This window comes from Canis aureus, chromosome 27, assembly GCF_053574225.1.
Source record: "Canis aureus isolate CA01 chromosome 27, VMU_Caureus_v.1.0, whole genome shotgun sequence".
Lineage (NCBI taxonomy): Eukaryota > Metazoa > Chordata > Mammalia > Carnivora > Canidae > Canis > Canis aureus.
This window is the reverse complement of record NC_135637.1, coordinates 9,707,908-9,725,187: the sequence shown is the minus strand read 5'-3', so window position 1 is coordinate 9,725,187 and position 17,280 is coordinate 9,707,908. Positions and strand designations below refer to the sequence as shown.

General features: G+C 44.9%; 1 protein-coding gene across 3 annotated transcripts in view; it reads right to left on the bottom strand.

Annotated features, from left to right (window-relative positions):
• Positions 1–14,808, bottom strand: part of RILPL2 (Rab interacting lysosomal protein like 2) — a 30,938-nt gene extending 16,130 nt beyond the window's left edge. The window contains exons 1-3 of one of the 3 annotated variants that reach the window (XR_013366443.1): positions 14,110–14,806; positions 7,306–7,457; positions 566–679 (exon numbers count right to left, since the gene is read on the bottom strand). Coding sequence is in view for 2 of the 3 variants with exons in the window: in XM_077875341.1 (XP_077731467.1) it covers positions 566–679; positions 7,306–7,457; positions 14,110–14,439 (596 nt within the window). In the remaining variant the exon portion in view is untranslated. Of the gene's footprint in view, positions 1–565; positions 680–2,637; positions 3,319–7,305; positions 7,458–14,109 lie in introns of those variants that run through there. The other 2 variants (XM_077875341.1, XM_077875342.1) reach the window with 2 other exon arrangements.
• Between the last annotated feature and the right edge of the window lie 2,472 nt (positions 14,809–17,280).

Below are 17,280 nucleotides of genomic sequence, written 5' to 3'. Positions count from 1 at the left end.
TCTGCCTTTGGCTCAGGTTGTGATCCTGAGGTACTGGGATCAAGTCCCACATCGGGCTCCCTGCATGGAGCCTGCTTCTCCTTCTGTCTATGTCTCTCCCTCTTTCTCTATGTCTCTCATGAATAAATAAATAAAATTAAAAAAAAAAAAAAGAAGATTTCTGGGATCCCTGGGTGGCTCAGCGGTTTAGTGCCTGCCTTTGGCCCAGGGCGTGGTTCTGGAGTCCCGGGATCAAGTCCCGCGTTGGGCTCCCTGCATGGAGCCTGCTTCTCCCTCTGCCTGTGTCTCTGCCTCTCTCTGTCTCTCATGAATAAAGAAATAAATAAAACCTTAGAAGAAGAAGAAGAAGAAGAAGAAGAAGAAGAAGAAGAAGAAGAAGACGACGACGACGATGACTGCTGCCCAACAGATCTCATAATAGTCCAGCTCAGATTTTCCTAACAGTGGCAGCATGACCAATCAGGATTGTAGAGCCTTCCCACCTTGGGTAGCTAGCCAGCCTCCTTGGGCCTCCACTCCATCCTTCAACAATGATTTAGTGGCAATGGGGCAGCAAGTAACTTACAGCTTCCTTATGATTGTCTTCTCCTCCTTGTTACTGCTGGCATTGCTGGTCCTGGAGACAAGGGTGTCTTTTTGTCTTCTTCCTCCCAGGCCTTCTCTTGGAGGAATCAGACCACTGGGGAAAAGGGAATAAATGGGATGTTTTATTTCAGACCTTCTGTCTGTGAAGCTCTGAAAGTGAAGGGTCTTAATAATCATTATTACATTAATAATATCACTGATAGCTAGAGTCAGACAGATTCTGCTCTTAATAACAAGAATCTCCCCCTGCCACCTTTCCAATATTGATACCTCTTCTTACTTTCTCTTGTCTAACTCCACTGGCTAGTAACCCAAGCTTCTCCACTTTTTAGGAATATGACCATGTTTCAATTCTCTAACTTAGGCCTTGATTTTCTAATAAATCAAATGAGGATAATAAGAGTAACTGCCTCCTAGGACTGAGTGATTAATGAGATAATCATCATTAGTGAAATAATACATAGCACGTGACAGTATAGCAGTGAACAAAACAGACAAAATTATCTCCTATCATGTGATTTCTATTTTTCCAACGGGGAAGGAAGCAATCAATAAACAAATAAATTAAGTGAAACTTTAAAAGTATAGTAAGTCAGATGGTATGTAGAGTTAAATTGATATTGATTGATAAGATATTGAGGTCAGTTGACTTAAAGAGAACTAGACTTATTTCCATGGATTTGATGTATAGAAGCTGGAAGAAAGATGTTCTTTCTCATTTGTTCAACTGGCATTGCCAGCAACCACATTTCATAAGACTCCCAGAAGGTGTGTCTACAACACAAGATAATGAGGCCAACAAAGCGGACGCAAGGAGGAAAGAAAGAGGCAACAAGTCTCTGGCTTCTCCAACCCTGAGGCCTTGACTGCAGTTTTTTATTTCTGAAAACAGCCCCAAAATCCAAAATCCTTCCCAGGTATGTGGGTTAACAAATTCCTTTTTGTACTTAAGCTAGTTTGAACTGAATTTCTGTCACTTGCAACCAAAGGAAGCCTGACTACAATGCAATATTTCAATGCCTGACCTGGTATAGCTTGTGTATCCACTTAGGTGTTTTGCTGTGGCACCTGCTTGCTACTTTATACCTGTGGTGCTTCCCCCTTCCTACAGATTGGATTGTGTCCCCCAGAATTCAGATGTTGAAGCCCTAAGTTCCAGTCTAATGGTATTTAGAGATGGGGACTTTGGGAGATAATTTTTTTTAAAAATTTATTTACTTGACAGATAGACTGAGCACAAGCAGAGGGACGGGCAGATGGAGAGGGAGAAGTAGGCTCGCCGCAGAGCTGGGAGCCCGACATGGGGCTCAATCCCAGGACCCCAGGATCATGACCTGAGCTGAAGGCAGATGCTTAACCTATAGAGCCAACCCCATCCCCAGGAGTTTAGATGAGGTCATTAGGGCAAGGCCCCCATGGTTGGGTTAAAGCCCCTGTAAGTGGAGATGTCTGAGGGCTTGCTCTCTCTGCTGTGTACAAGAAGCCACGAAGAGTCAGAACTAACCATGCTGGCACCCTGATCTTGGACTTCTGGCCTCCAGAATTGTGAGAGAAAAAAGTTCTATTGTTTAAACTGCCTAGTCTGGGTGCCTGGGTGGCTCCAGTCAGTTGAGCATCTGCCTTGGGCTCAATTTTGTGATCCCAGGGTCCTGGGATCCAGCTCAAGTCTGAGTCCAAGTCCGTCAGGGCTCCCTGCTCAGCGGGAAGTCAGCTTCTCCCTCTCCCATAGCCCCTCCCCCTTCACTTGTGCTCTGTCTCCCACTGTCCTCTTTCTCAAATAAATAAATAAAATCTTAAATAAATAAACAAATCACCCAGTCTATGGTATTTTGTTATGGCAGCCCAGCAGACTGACACCTCTTGAGATATGAGAGTCAGAGAGCACGATTCATCCTTCTCTCTCCTTGGCAAAGACTGAGCTCTTATTATTTTATATTATTATTTATATATTACAGTAATAATATTAATACATTATTTGTTACCAATAAACCCCCTTTTCCATGGCCTATTGTTATGTAATACCCTAAACCACATGAGTTAAAACAATGAAGATTTTTTTTAAAGATTTTATTTATTCACGAGAGACACAGAGAGAGAGAGAATGGCAGAGGGAGAGACACAGGCAGAGGGAGAAGCAGGCTCCATGCAGGGAGCCCGATGTGGGGCTCAATCCTGGGACTCTGGGATCATGCCCTGGGCCGAAGGCAGAGGCTCAACTGCTGAGCCACCCAGGCATCCCATGATTTATGATTTCTCATGATGGCTCCATTTCTTATTGCCTTGGTGGGGTATGTGGGAGGCGGGTCACAGTTGGGGCTGTCAGCTGGGGTACCTCTCTTCTTCGTGTGACCTCTCCCTGGTACTGTATTGAGCTTCCTCACAGAACTATGGTCTCAAGCATTCCACAAGAACAAAAAATTCTACGAGGACAAAAATGGAAGCTGCAACGGGTATCTCCTAACCTCAGAAGCCAAAGAGTATTGCTTCTACCACATTCCATTGGTCAAAGCAAGTCACTGGGCAGCCCAGACTCAAGGAGAGGGAAAATAGACTCTACCTCTTGAGGGGAGGGAAAGTCTCATTGCAGAAGGCATGCAGGATGGGAAGACTTGTGGCCATCTTTGGAAGCAGCCTACCACATCTGCCTCAACTCAAAACAATCATTGGGATGATCTTGGACCTCCAAGCTGATGCAGTTGCTAGGAGAATATCTCAGCTGACATGCTGGTTCCTCTAGAATACAGAACCCAAGTGAGTAAACAGAATCCTGCTGTCAACAGGCCTGTACCAGATGGCAAGTGCACAGCTGCTGCTCTCTGGGAATTCAAAACTGGAAATAAAAGCATGTCGCTCTATTCGCTAACAAGTTGCTCAAGCCTCAGCAGTTCAGCCGTTCCTGTTTTTAACTACCTGTGTCTGAAGTACTTATTAAATGAGAGGAAGACAAGTCTTTCCATTAATGTGGTTCCAACTTCAGCAGAAGGAAGATGATTAAATTCCTGTTGGCAGGGAAGCCTGAGTGGCCCAGTGGTTAATTAAGCATCTGCCTTTGGCTCAAGGTGTGATCCTAGAGTCCCGGGATCGAGTCCCACGTCGGGCTCCCTGCATGGAGCCTGCTTCTCCCTCTGCCTGCGACTCTGCCTCTCTCTCTTTCTGTCTCTCATGAATAAATAAAATATATTAAAAAAAATTCCTGTTGGCAGAACTCAGCCCTTTGGATTTGGCTTGCTAGAACATTTTTACTGTACTGCTGCCCCCTTAATGACTTTATATTGAATGAATTTATGTTTTTTTAAGATTTTATTTACTTGAGGGCAGCCCGGGTGGCTCAGCAGTTTAGCACAGCCTTCAGCTGAGTGTGATCCTGGAGGCCTGGGATCAAGTCCCACGTCGGGCTCCCTGCGTGAAGCCTGCTTCTCCCTCTGCCTGTGTCCCTGCCTCTCTCGCTCTCTCTCTCTCTCTCTCTCTGTGTCTCTCATGAATAAATAAATAAAATACTTTTTTAAAAAAAGATTTTTTTTATTTGAGAGACAGAGACACAGAGAGCATGAGCCAGGGCGAGGGGCAGAGAGAGAGGGAAAGCAGGGCTCAGTCCCAGGACTCTGGGATCATGACCTGAGCTGAAGGCAGGACACTTAACAACTAAGCCACCCAGGTGCCCCTGAGTCAGCATATTTCTTGTTTCTAAACTATCAGAGTTGTGATGCCTGGGTGGCTCAGCGGTTAAGCGTTTGCCTTCAGCCAGGGGTGTGATCCTGGAGTCCCAGGATCGAGTCCCACATGGGGCTCCCTGGGTGGAGCCTACTTCTCCCTCTGGCTGTGTCTTTGCCTCTCTCTCTCTGTGTCTCTCATGACTAAATAAATAAAATCTTAAAAAAAAAAAAAAACAACTATCAGAGTCTGAACATGGTATGAAAACTAAAAGCACAGGTTCTGTATCAGGCTGTCTGGGGTCACATCTCACCATTGTCATCACAGCTATGGGACTTCAAGCAGGTATCTGACCTTTTTGAACCATAGAACATCTTGGACATAATATTACCTTAACTCACGTTGCCATGAGCACTAATCAAAATGATGCTTGGAATACATTTAGAGTGCCTGCACGTAGCATGCACTGATAAATACTAGCTGGTGCTGAGTTTTCATTCTCTAAGGGAGAGAGAATCTCCCTCCTGTCACTAAGGGAATCTGCTTTGTTTAACTCAGTGGTTTCCCAGAATTATTCAACCACAGAGCTCCTTTTTCTTTTTCTTTTTCGAGCCCCCTTTTCAAGAAGCACTTATATGAAAGAAAACATTTTGGGAAACAGGGTGCAGATGGATACAGCAAAGTCCAAACCCAGTACGTCAACAGCTTCTTATTTCTTCTCTCGCTTATCCTACAATCTTTCTCCTAGACATGTTATTTTTTTTTCTTTTAGGATTTTATTTTTTAAAAGATTTTATTTATTTATTCATGAGAGACACACACACACAGAGAGAGAGAGAGAGAGAGAGAGAGAGAGGCAGAGACACAGGCAGAGGGAGAAGCAGGCTCCACGCAGGGAGCCTGACATGGGACTCGACCCTGGATCTCCAGGATCACACCCTGCGCTGAAGGCGGCGCTAAACCGCTGAGCCACCCGGGCTGCCCCTAGGATTTTATTCTTAAATAATCTCTACACCCAACATGGGGCTCACACTCATGATCCCAAGACCAAGAGTTGCATACTCCACCCACTGACTGAGCTAGCCGGGTGCTCCTATTGTGATCTTTTTAAGCTTTTAATTTTTAAAAAAGATTTAATGAGAGAGAGACAGAGTGAGCATGAGCAGGGGGAAGGTTAGAGGGAGAGGGAGAAGCAGGCTCCCTATGGAGCAGGGGGACTGATGCAGGACTCAATCCCAGAACTCTGGGATCACAACTTGAGCTGCAGGAAGATGCTTAACTGACTGAGCCACCCAGGCATCCCTGCTTTTAATTTTTATATAATTCCAAACTTACAGAAAAAGTTTAAGATTAATATGAAGAATTCCCATATACTCTTTACCCAGATCCCCCTATTATTATCTATTTATCTATCTACCTACCTACCTGCCTATCCATCCATCCATCCACCCATCCACCTATCCATCCATCCACACATCTGTCTTCTTTCTGAACCACCTGAGAGAAGCTGGAGACATGTTACTATCTTATTCCTAAATACTTCAGCATGTATTTCCAAAGAACAAGCACATTCTCTTACTTAATCAAGTAGTTCAGTTATCAAGTTACCATTTTGATATTTTATTTTTAAAGATTTATCTATTTGAGAAAGAGTGTAGGGGAGAAGGGTGGAGTCAGAGGAAGAGAGAATACTGAAGCAGATCCCTGCTGAGTACAGAGCTTGACACCTGGCTCCAGAACCCTGAGGTCAGACCTGAGCTGAAACAAAGGGTTGGATGCTCAACCAACTGTGCTGCCCAGGCAAACTTTTTTTTTTTTTTAAAGTAAGCTCCACACCCAATTCGGGGCTTGAACTCATGACCCCGAGATCAAGACTTACATGTTCTACTGCCTGAGCCAGCCAGGTGCCCCTCACATTTGCTCTTTTAAAACACTAAATCGGGGGCGCCTGGGTGGCTCAGTTGATAGAGCTTCTGACTTGTGATCTCAGGGTGGTGAGTTCAAGCCCATACTGAGCATGGGGCCTACTTAATAAATGAAACAGTAAATCAGATCTTGTCATTTCCTTGATTAAAACTTTCTGATGGGGCAGCCCCGGTGGCTCAACAGTTTAGCGCCGCCTTCAGCCCAGGGCGTGATCCTGGAGACCTGGGATCAAGTCTCCTATCAAGCTCCCTGCATGGAGCCTGCTTCTCCCTCTGCCTGTGTCTCTGCCCCCTCTCTCTCTCTGTGTCTTTCATGAATAAATAAATAAAATCTTAAAAAAAAAAAAAAAAAAAAAAAACAACTTTCCAACGACTTCTCATTTCACATACAATAAAATTAGAGAAAAAAAATTAGAGGTCCTTCCTGTGGCTCATAAGGCATACCTCTCATCCTCTACCTGTGTTCCAACTTCTACCATGTTGGGTCTCTTAAATTAGCCAAGCTGGTTCACATACTCTGAGCACTTCTCACTCTACTCTTGCCCTACGAATCTTTACATGGTTGGCTGCTTCTTGTCATCCACCTCAGAGGGATCTTCACTGACCACCCAATTAAAAATAGGCCCATCTCCCACCTCCAGCATTTTGCGTCATATGTCATCTTGGTTTTTTGTTGTTGTTGTTGTTGTTTATTGAGGGAGAGAAAAAGGAGGGGGGAGGTGCAGAGCAAGAGGGAGAGAGAAATAATCTTAAGAAGCCTCCATGCCCAGTAAGGAGCCCAATACAGGGCTTAATCACACAACCCCGAGATGATGACCTGAGCCAAAATCAAGAGTCAGACACCCAACTGACTGAGCCACCCAGGTACCCCTGTCACTTTGTTTTATATACTTTAGAGCACTTACTACCATTATGCTGTGTGTTATTTCAGACTTCCTTATCAATTGCCTATCTTCCCCCTAGACTAGCATGGCTTTCTCTGTTTTGTTCACTACTATACCGGTGCCAGGAATAGCACCTGGCATGTGGTAGGTCTTCAATAAACTGCCTGAGTGAACATCAGAACAAATACATAACATGTCAAGGATTTCCAGGCAGGGTCTGGCTCTGCGGTGCAGGAATGCCCAAAGCAGCAGAGCCCCACCTCTTATAGCACTGCAGCTCTTCCTGCACCACCATTAGCTGGGACTTGAGTTTGTTGCGCTCCTGGAGCACGTCCCTCAGCTCCTGTAGAGTGAAGCGTGGTCGGTTGGGATCTGTCAGGTCGACCACCATTTTGTCTGGTCCCAGGTTTACCTGTAAAAAAAAACGTTGGTCGCTTATACGGTTTCCCTTGTGAAGATGGACTGTTCACCCCAGAAAGGAAAATTCTGTTTTACTACTCCCAGGAACCCTATCAGCTGAGACACTGCCTGTTGGAAGCATCTGGTTAATGCGAAAGAAACAAAAGTTCTAAGTACAGTTCTCCAGCTCCTTGGAGAATGGCTGATTCCAGGTCTGGAATCAGGGAAAGCACGAGATGAACCTGAAGCCTTTCCTTGTGTAAGGAATGGAGACACCTCAAAATGACAGTTTGAAGGAGCTCCCGCTGGCCAGACTGAGATACTCAATTTGAGCATAAAAGTGAATAATAACAGGAATGGACAATAACACTCCACATAAAAGGAGAATTCAGGAGTTCATACATAAAATTTAAAATTAATTAATTAATTAATGGGGATGTGACGGTTAATTTTATGCATCTACCTGACCGGGCTAAGGGATGCCCAGATAGCTGGTTAAATGTTATTTCTTGGTGTGTCTGTGAAGGTGTTTCTGGAAGACGTTAATTAGCATTTGGATTGATGCAGGGAGTAAAGCAGATGGCCCCCCTAATGGGTGGGCGGGTATCATCCAATCCACCGAGGGCCCCAATAGAACAAAAGGTGGAAAGAGGGTGAATTCTAGCGGGACATCCTCCTTCTCCTGCCCTCAGACTTTGACACTCCCGGTTCTTGGGCTTTTGGTTCCAGACCAGGACTTAACCATCAGCTCACCAGATCACAGACTTCCTGGTTCTCCAGCTTGCAGCCTGCAGATTACAAGATTTCTCAGCCTCCATAACTTCATGAGCCAATTCCTCAAATAACTATCCTCTTTATATCATAGCTATATCCCCTAGTGGTTCTGTTTCTCTGGAGAACTCTGATTAATACAGGGAAGGAATGGGCAGCCCGGGTGGCTCAGCAGTTTAGCACCGCCTTGGGTCCAGGGCCTGATCCTGGAGACCCGGGATCGAGTCCCACATCAGGCTCCCTGCACAGAGCCTGCTTCTCCCTCTGCCTGTGTCTGTGCCTTCTCTCTCTCTCTGTCTCATGAATAAATAAATAAAATCTTTAAAAAAAATACAGGGAAAGGAAATGGGGAATTTATAGCAAAAGGCCAATTAATGGATGTAGAAGATGAGAAAGTTGAAAAAATCATCCTTTTGGGGCACGTGGCTGACTCAGTCGGTAGAGCATGAGACTCTTGATCTTGGGGTTGTAAGTTCAAGCCCCATGTTAAGTGTAGAGATTACTTAAAAATAAAGTCATTCATTCATTCATTCATTCATTCATTCATTCGAGAGAGCAGAGAGCACAAGTGGGGAGTTGAGGGTGGAAAAGAGGAAGAAAAAAAAAAAAAAAGGAAAAGAGGAAGAGGGAGAAGCAGACTCCTCGCCAAGCAGGGAGCCTGATGTGGGACTTGATCCAGGACCCCGAGATCATGACTTGAGTTGAAGGCAGATGCTTAACCGATGGAGCCACCCAGGCGCCCCCAAAATAAAATCTTTATCCTCCAAAAAAATCATCCCTTTTTTAACCAACTTAGTAATAATTGATTCAGCCAGGACTAGTGAATGGATCTAAACCTTTTGGGTAAAAGCTTGTTGGGGGAAAGAATATTTTGCAGTTTCAAAGTATTTTCCCACAACCACTTATGAATGACAAAGGAGAATAAAGGCACCTATACAATGCAGAAATCTAGCAGACACCACATTAGCTAAGTGATCAAGTTAACAACACCAATAATGGCAATGTGAGTCAAATGTCTCCTGATACAAAGCACTGACTAGGACACAGAATCCCTTCAATGGTATTCCTGAAAAAAAAAAAAAATTTATATGGTATTCCTGCTAAACATGTATCACTTGAATTTACCCATAACACATTGGAACAAACCCAAATTGAAGGACATTCTACAAATCAACAGATACATAATCATCAAAAATGTCAGGGTCATAAAAGACAAGGAAAAGCTGAGGAACTGTTCTAGATTCAAGGCAACTAAAGACATGTGTCAACCAAAAGTACTGTGTAGGGATGCCTGGGTGGCTCAGCAGTTTGGCGCCTGCCTTCAGCCCAGGGCAAGATCCTGGGGTCCCAGGATTGGGTCCCATGTCGGGTTCCTTGCATGGAGCCTGCTTCTCCCTCTGCCTGCATCTCTGCCTTTCTCTCTGTATCTCTTATGAATGAATAAATAAAATCTTTAATACAAAACAAAAGTACTGCGTAACCCTGGACCGGATCCTGCACCAGAAAAAAGATGCTGTAAAGGATATTATTGTGAATTTTGAATAGGGATAGTATATTAGGTCTTTGTATTCTATTCACCTTTTTCTGCTAAATTTGATCATTTATTTGTGGCTACACAATAATATGTCTTGTGAGATATCCACTGAAGTATTTAGGGTAAAGGGCCCTAATCTTTTACTAATCCTACAACTAACATAATGTCCCTCAAATAGTTGAGAAGGGGGCACCTGGGTGGCTCAGTGGTTGAGTGTCTGCCTTTGGCTCAGGTCATGATCCTAGGGTCTTGGGATTGAGCCCCACCTCAGGCTCCCTGCTCAGTGGGGAGTCTGCTTTTCCCTTTCCTTCTGCTGCTCCCCCTGCTTGTGCTCTCTGTCTCTCAAGTAAATAAATAAAATCTTAAAAATAAAACCAAAACAGTTGAGAAAAACTGAATATATAATACAGATACGGGATCCCTGGGTGGCGCAGCGGTTTAGCACCTGCCTTTGGCCCAGGGCGCGATCCTGGAGACCTGGGACCGAATCCCACGTCGGGCTCCCAGTGCATGGAGCCTGCTTCTCCCTCTGCCTATGTCTCTGCCTCTCTCTCTCTCTCTCTCTCTGTGTGACTATCATAAATAAATAAAAATTAAAAAAAACATAATACAGATACATATTATTTCTGTATATGCACATATATATTACATATATGCGGTTTTGTGTGTATGTATAAATACTTTGGTGTATATCTTCTTTTTTATTTAAAGGTTTTATTTATTTGAGAGAGTAAAAGAGAGCATGAGGTGAGGGGAAGAGGGAGAGGGAGAAGCAGGCTCCCTACTGAGCAGGAAGCCTGACATGGAGCTTATCCCAGGACTCCAAGATCATGACCTGAGCCAAAATCAGAAACTTAACCGACTGAGCCACCCAGGTGCCCCTGGTGTATATCTTCAAAGACACACTACACACACACAAAACTGAATACAACACCTGAATCCAGGTGAAAGGTATACAGGTGTCCCTTGTGCTTTTCTTACAACTCTTCCGTAGGTTTGAAATGTTTTCAACCTAAAATGTAAGCAAAGGTTTGAAAACAACTTACATGTCCATGAATAGAAACCCAGTTAAATAAAAACTAAGGCACGACAACACTGGAACGTTCTGCAGGTGACAGAACAAGGTGCAATATAAAGAGAAACATAACAGTGACCATGTTCCTCTTGTCAGACTGACAAGGATCAGTGTTGTAAGGGCTGTGGGGAAGCAGACCCCAGCACTGATTGCCAGAAGACTGGGTCTCCTTAGCCTCTGTGAAGTGCAATTTAGCATTACATATTATCCAAATTTCAAATGCTTTATTTATTTATTTATTTATTTATTTATTTAGCTCCTTCCCTTTAATCCAGTGAGTCTGGTCCCTCTAGGCATTCTCCCTCAGGAGCCAAATGTTAGGATTTTCTGTTAGGATTTTTTGTTGTTGTCTGGAATGTGATAGTTGCACAACATGAATGTACTTAATGACACTTAAGTATGCTCTTAAAAACGGTTAAGGTGGTAAAATTTAAATGTACTTTGTCACAATTAAAAATAACTTAAAAAGAAAAAGAAAAAAAAATAAGGTGTATTTTTATGAACTGCCTAGTGGCACTAAACACTCAATTCTTTCTGCCCTTTACCCCATCCCTGCTCTTAAGACTGCAATTTGGGAGGCAAATGCCATCTCATCTGCTAGCTGATAAAGCTTGTCCACTGAGCCCCATACAAAGAACTCACCCAGCCTCTGTGCAGAGTATGCTGTACACAGTCTGTAGCGGGGCTCCCTCCACATCCTTGTTCCTGGGGTTGGAGGTGGCAGGGATGAGCTCAGAATGTGAGCTGAGCCATCCTGAGCAAGTCATTTAACTTCTCTTGAGTTTCAAAAGGCAGGCTATAAATCATGATACTCAACTATCTCATATGACAGACACGGAAGTCGAACTGTATCTACAAAGACAGTTGTTACCAGGATGAATGAGTAGGTGAAATAAGTGCATAAGGGAAGTGACCAGAAACCCTCACTCTTTTTCCCCTGTGAATGTCAGCGACTCTCTTCCTGTTGTCCTTTCCTGGCACACTTCTCAGCTTGTGATCTTGTACTGTGGTTCTAGAGGTATGGGAGTCTTACCTCTCCCACTAGACATGAGTTTTGTGAAGGCAGGGTCCTTGACTAATGTATCACTTCAGTCCCAGGGTCCAGCACCATACCATCACTCATCAAATGTCATTCCAACAAATAAGGTCAAATGTGTATTCCGTGCGTGGTGGGCTTTTTAAAAAAGATATTATTTATTTATTTGAGAGATACAGAAATAGCAACAGAGATAGAGAGAATACAAGCAGAAGCAGGCTCTCCACTCTATCGGAATCGATCCCAGGACCCTGAGATCAGGACCTGAGCTGAAGGCAGATGCTTAACCGACTGAGCCACCCAGGCACCCGTTCGTGTGTGGTGGTTAAGACTGGAATCTCTGAGTTTAAATCCTGCCTTCACCTCTTACATGCAGTAAGTCCTCTGGCAAATTATTTAACTGTTCTAAGCATCCATTTCTGTAAAATGGATATACTAATAGTAAGAGGATTAAATGAGATATAGTCCACTTAGAACAGCTTTGTTTTTTTTTTTTTTTTCAGCTTTGTTTTTTAACTGTAGCTGGAGACCCATCAGTAATTCATATTGATTTAATCAATTGCAACAAGAATTTAAAAACTCACAAAAATGGAATAGGCAAGTACGATTCTGTATCATATTTAATAAGGGTAAGTTAGGATAAATTGTTTCTTAAAACTTTTGTTTCATCAATATTGGAAAGTGATATAATGGGTAATTTTGTAAAATGGAGGTATAACATACATGCATTAACCTTGAGTTTATAGCTTGATGATTTTTTTAAAAATTATTTATGTATTTTAAGTAATCTCTACCTTCAACGTGGGGCTCGAACTCATGATCCCCCAACCCCACATCGAGTCACATGCTTCTCTGATTCAGCCAGCCAGGTGCCCCTAGTTTGGTGACTTTTTAAAGATACTTTATTTATTTTAGAGAGAGAGCAGGGGAGGAACAGAAAGAAAGGGAGAGGGAAAAGGAGAGAATCTTCAGCAGACTTCCCACTGAGGGTGGAGCCCCCACCAGGGACTGGGTCCCAGAACCCTCAGATCATGACCTGAGCCAAAACCAAGAGTCTGGCATTTAAGCCACTGAGCCACCCAGGCACCCCTTGATGATTTTTAGCATAGGTGTACACCCATGCAATCACCCTCCTCCCACTCTCCCTACCTGGGGTTACCATCAATCCGTCTTCTATAAATACAGATTATTTTGCCTGTTCCTGGATTTCACATAAATATATAGTAGGCTCTCTTTTGTGCCTGGCTCCTGTCTCTAAGTGTAACATCCGTGAGAGTCACGCACACAATTGAGTATATCAGCTCTGCTCGTTCTCACTGCAATGTAAGTATTCCACTGTGTGACTATACCACAATTTTAAAATCCATTCTCCTGTTGTACTTATTACAGTTTGGCACAATTCTGGATAAAGGTGCTCTGAACATTTTTTTTTAAGACATTACTTTTTTAATTTTAATTTTATTTTTTAAAAGATTTTATTTAAAAAAAAAGATTTTATTTATTTATTTCTGAGAATACACAGAGAGGAGAGAGATAAGCAGAGACACAGGCAGAGGGAGAAGCAGGCGCCATGCAAGGAGCCGGACGTGGGACTCGATGCCCGGTCTCCAGGATCAGGCCCTGGGAGGAAGGCGGCGCTAAACCGCTTGAGCCACTCGGGCTGCCCCAAAGACATACTTTTTTAAAAAAGATTTTATTTGTTTATTCACGAGAGCTGGGGCGGGGGGGGGGCGGGCAGACATAGGCAGAATGAGCTCCCATAGGGAGCCCGATGCAGGACTCGATCCCAGGATTCCGGGATCAGGGGACCCGAGCTGAAGGCAAACCCGCAACCACTGAACCACCCAGGTGTCCCTAAAATTTATTTCTTACTCTAAGTCAAGATTCTCGAAATCTGACGGAGCGTGTTGGAAATGCAGATTCTCAGGTCCCACTCCAGACCTGCTGAATGAGAAACTCTGGGGCTCGGGCCCATCAATCTGTGCTTTAACGAACACTCCTGGTGGTTTCCCTGCACGCCGAAGCCTGAGAGCCGCTGCCTTAGGTCAAAAATGCTGGAGGCCCCTGATTCGGAACAAACGCAGCAAGGGCTCAGCACCTAGTAAGTGCTCAATAAACGGACCCATAAGAATGCTGCAAACCTGAGGGCTGGAGAGGCGCTGTGGCTGCTTTCGGGGGCTCGGGGCCCCCGAGTGCGTCCTCCCAGCCAGCCCAGGCTGCTCCCGCCGGACCCTGGCTCCCGCACTCACCTCCTGGACCGCCGCAGAGCCCTCCGTCCGCAGCCCCTCCACCTCCTTCCTGAGGCTGTCCCTCTCCATTCTCAGCTCCTCCACCACCAGGTTGCCCTCATTCACCAGCGTCTCCAGCATCTCCAGGACGCGGACGATCTTGAACTGCAGCTGTGTCACCCGAGGGTCGCTGCCCAGGGCCATCAGCTCGCGGCCGATCACGTAGGAGATGTCATACACGTCCTCGGCGGTCAGCTGGAAGGGGCTCTTGCCCAAAGCCCCCTCGGGCCCACATTCGTCCCCTTCTTCCTCCTCTTCCTCCTCCTCCTCTCGCAAAGGGGGCTCCTCCATGGCCACCCAGACCACTCAGCCACAGGAGCCGCTTTCTCAGAATCTCCAAACTTACAACTTCCTCCCGGCGCAGAAAACTTTCCGCTGGGTTGAGACCCTGCCTGCTCGGGGCGGGGGATGGCCGGGAGCGGCCAATCCGCGGCCGAGGGGTGGGCCCGGGGCGCAAAGGCCGCGCCCGGAGACTCCCAGGCCCGCACGATGGGTGCGCCCGCCCCGCTGGGTCCGGCGCAGGAGGGCGGGCTCCAGGATGTTGTCTGGGTGCACGAGAAGACAACACAAAGGGAGGACGGCCAAGTAGAGGAACGGGGAGGTTAAAGGGTGACCGCGGTGACTGCCGGCTGGGAGCTGCTGCAAACCGGGTGGGGGAGGGGCGGCCACTGAGCCCCGCCCCCTGGTGACCGAGGCCGCCGCGGCCGGGTTTCCATGGAGACGGGGGCGGAGTTTCCACGGGGAGTCCCAGAACGCGGGCAGCATGCGCACCGCTTTTTCCTCTCTGTGCTCAAGCTTTCCAGCCATAGATTTTGCATTCTCCGTGGAGGAAGATCCGGGTCTCTGTTTGGCGGGTATTTTCAGAAGCTTGCAGCAAAACAGGACAGCTGTTGGTGTCTGCGCGTGGGAGTCAAGAGACCTGGGTTGCACAAGAGTCCTGGGCCCATTGTCGCCAGTGGCCTCTGCCTCTCAGTAAAGTGGAGAATCCCTGCGCGATGCCCTTTGCGGACTACTGGGTCTCTCTCCTTAGCGTTGCAGCCTTGACAAGTTACTTAACCCTCAGTTCCCTGCTCAGTGAATAAAAGTACCTACGTGGTAAGGTTGCTGCAGGAACAGACGAGGTCATGAGACAATACGTGTGACAAAAGCACTTCGGGAGTTACCCAAAACAGTGCTCGCTTCGGCAGCACATATTCTAAAAATGGGAGTTACTCAAAACATGTTAGCTGGTGTTTGTCATTATGTCCTCCAATAAACATGAAACTTGTGCGGGAGATACGTGGCACGTGGGTTGGGGTGGAAGAAGTAATAAAACAAAAATCATTCTCTGCTTTGAAAATTAGAAAGCATTATACAGACAGGGTTAGTAAGAATATTAGCAGTGTGGATTACAAAACAGTTATTTTAGGTTTGATTCGAACTTTGTAATAGTCATAGGCAGAAAACTTAGCAGTGGAGCTTGCCCTTTTCCCAGGAATATATTGCTAGCTTTCTTTGTGGTAGATACACCTGATTTTCTCTACACTGAGGTTCTAGCATCACTATGTTGAGTGGCCAAGGATTAAAATAAGCAAAAAGCAAAGCAGGCAAACAAAATAGACACCATTTTCAGAGGGTACAATATTCTAATAATCAAAGCCAGGCTTCTGGGCTCAGTAATCCATAAATCAAGCAGATATGACTACACCTAGTCATTAAATAAGGAGATAAAATGTTAGGCTTGCCATAAATAAAATATGGTATATCCATACAATGGAATATTATTCCACCATCAAAAGAAATGAAGGAATAGAATAGAGTGCCGAGAAATTTGGTAAATTTTCAACAAGGGTGCCAAGAATGCTATCATTTGAAAATCCTGCTTCCGAGGTTGGCCCTTGGCTAGGATCAGGGAACTTGTGTTTGGGGAGGGTTCCTACCACCCCAACTGATAAGGGTAGATCAGTGTGCCTTAATTGTTTATGCAAATAACATAGTTTACTGGCTTTCTTGTTGGGAGTATGGAATTTTGGTATGCACTAGGTAGAAGGTACCTGCATGACAAGCTCCCTTAGAAACTTTTGGCACAGTCTCTAATGAGCTTCTCTCATAGACAACATTTCACAGATGTTATAAATCATTACTAGGAAGTTATGCTAAGTCAAGCCAGTTACAAAAGACCTCCTATTGTATGATTCCATCTACGTGAGATGTCCAGAATAGGCAAATCCATAGAGACAGAGCATCTACTATATGCAAAGTCTGTAGTGTTGTAGTCAATGAAGCTGTGGAGTTAAGCAGTCTTTGACCTGAACCTCACAATTAATACTTGCTGGTACATAAGTTTGATCAAGTTCCCTAATTTTCCCAAATCCAATTCTTCGGTGTAAACTGGGAAAAAGAAAAATATTCTCCAAGGGTTGTGTGAGGGTTAGATAAGATAATGCATGAAAAGTGCCTAGTCCAGGGCCTACCACATAGATGCTGTCTATTATTGGCTATTATAATAAAATGCTAATAATCTTAACTCTTAGACATCTCATAGAATTCAACAATCTGTTGAGAACTAATCATGATCCTTCTTTCTCCATTGGAAAATCATGCAAACAATTATGAGTTACAACAGAGATTTTTACAGTGTACTCCCCAGAACGCCAGCATTGGGATCACCTGGAAACTTTTCAGCAATGCAAATTCTTGACCCACTGAATCAGAGACTTTGGGAGTGGGCCCCAGCAATCTGTTTGCACAGCCCTCCAGATAATTCTTTTCTTTAAGATTTTATTTATTTATTTATTTATTCATGAGAGACACACACACAGAGGCAGAGACACAGGCAGAGGGAGAAGCAGGCTCTGTTCAGGGAGCCTGACATGGGACTCGATCCCAGGACTCCAGGATCAGGCCCTGGGCTGAATCAGGTGGCGCTAAACTGCTGAGCCACGCGGGCTGCCCCCTCCAGATAATTCTTCTTAATAGTAAATAATAGCACAGTATTTAAAGGGGTGGTTTCTAGACCAGATCACAAGCGTTCAGATTGTGATTGACTCTGCCACTTGTAAGCTGTGTGATGTTAGGCAAGTAAATTGTGCTTCTACTCCGCAGCTCACTTTTCCCAGCTATAATACGGGGATAAGGATAAAATCGAGTTTG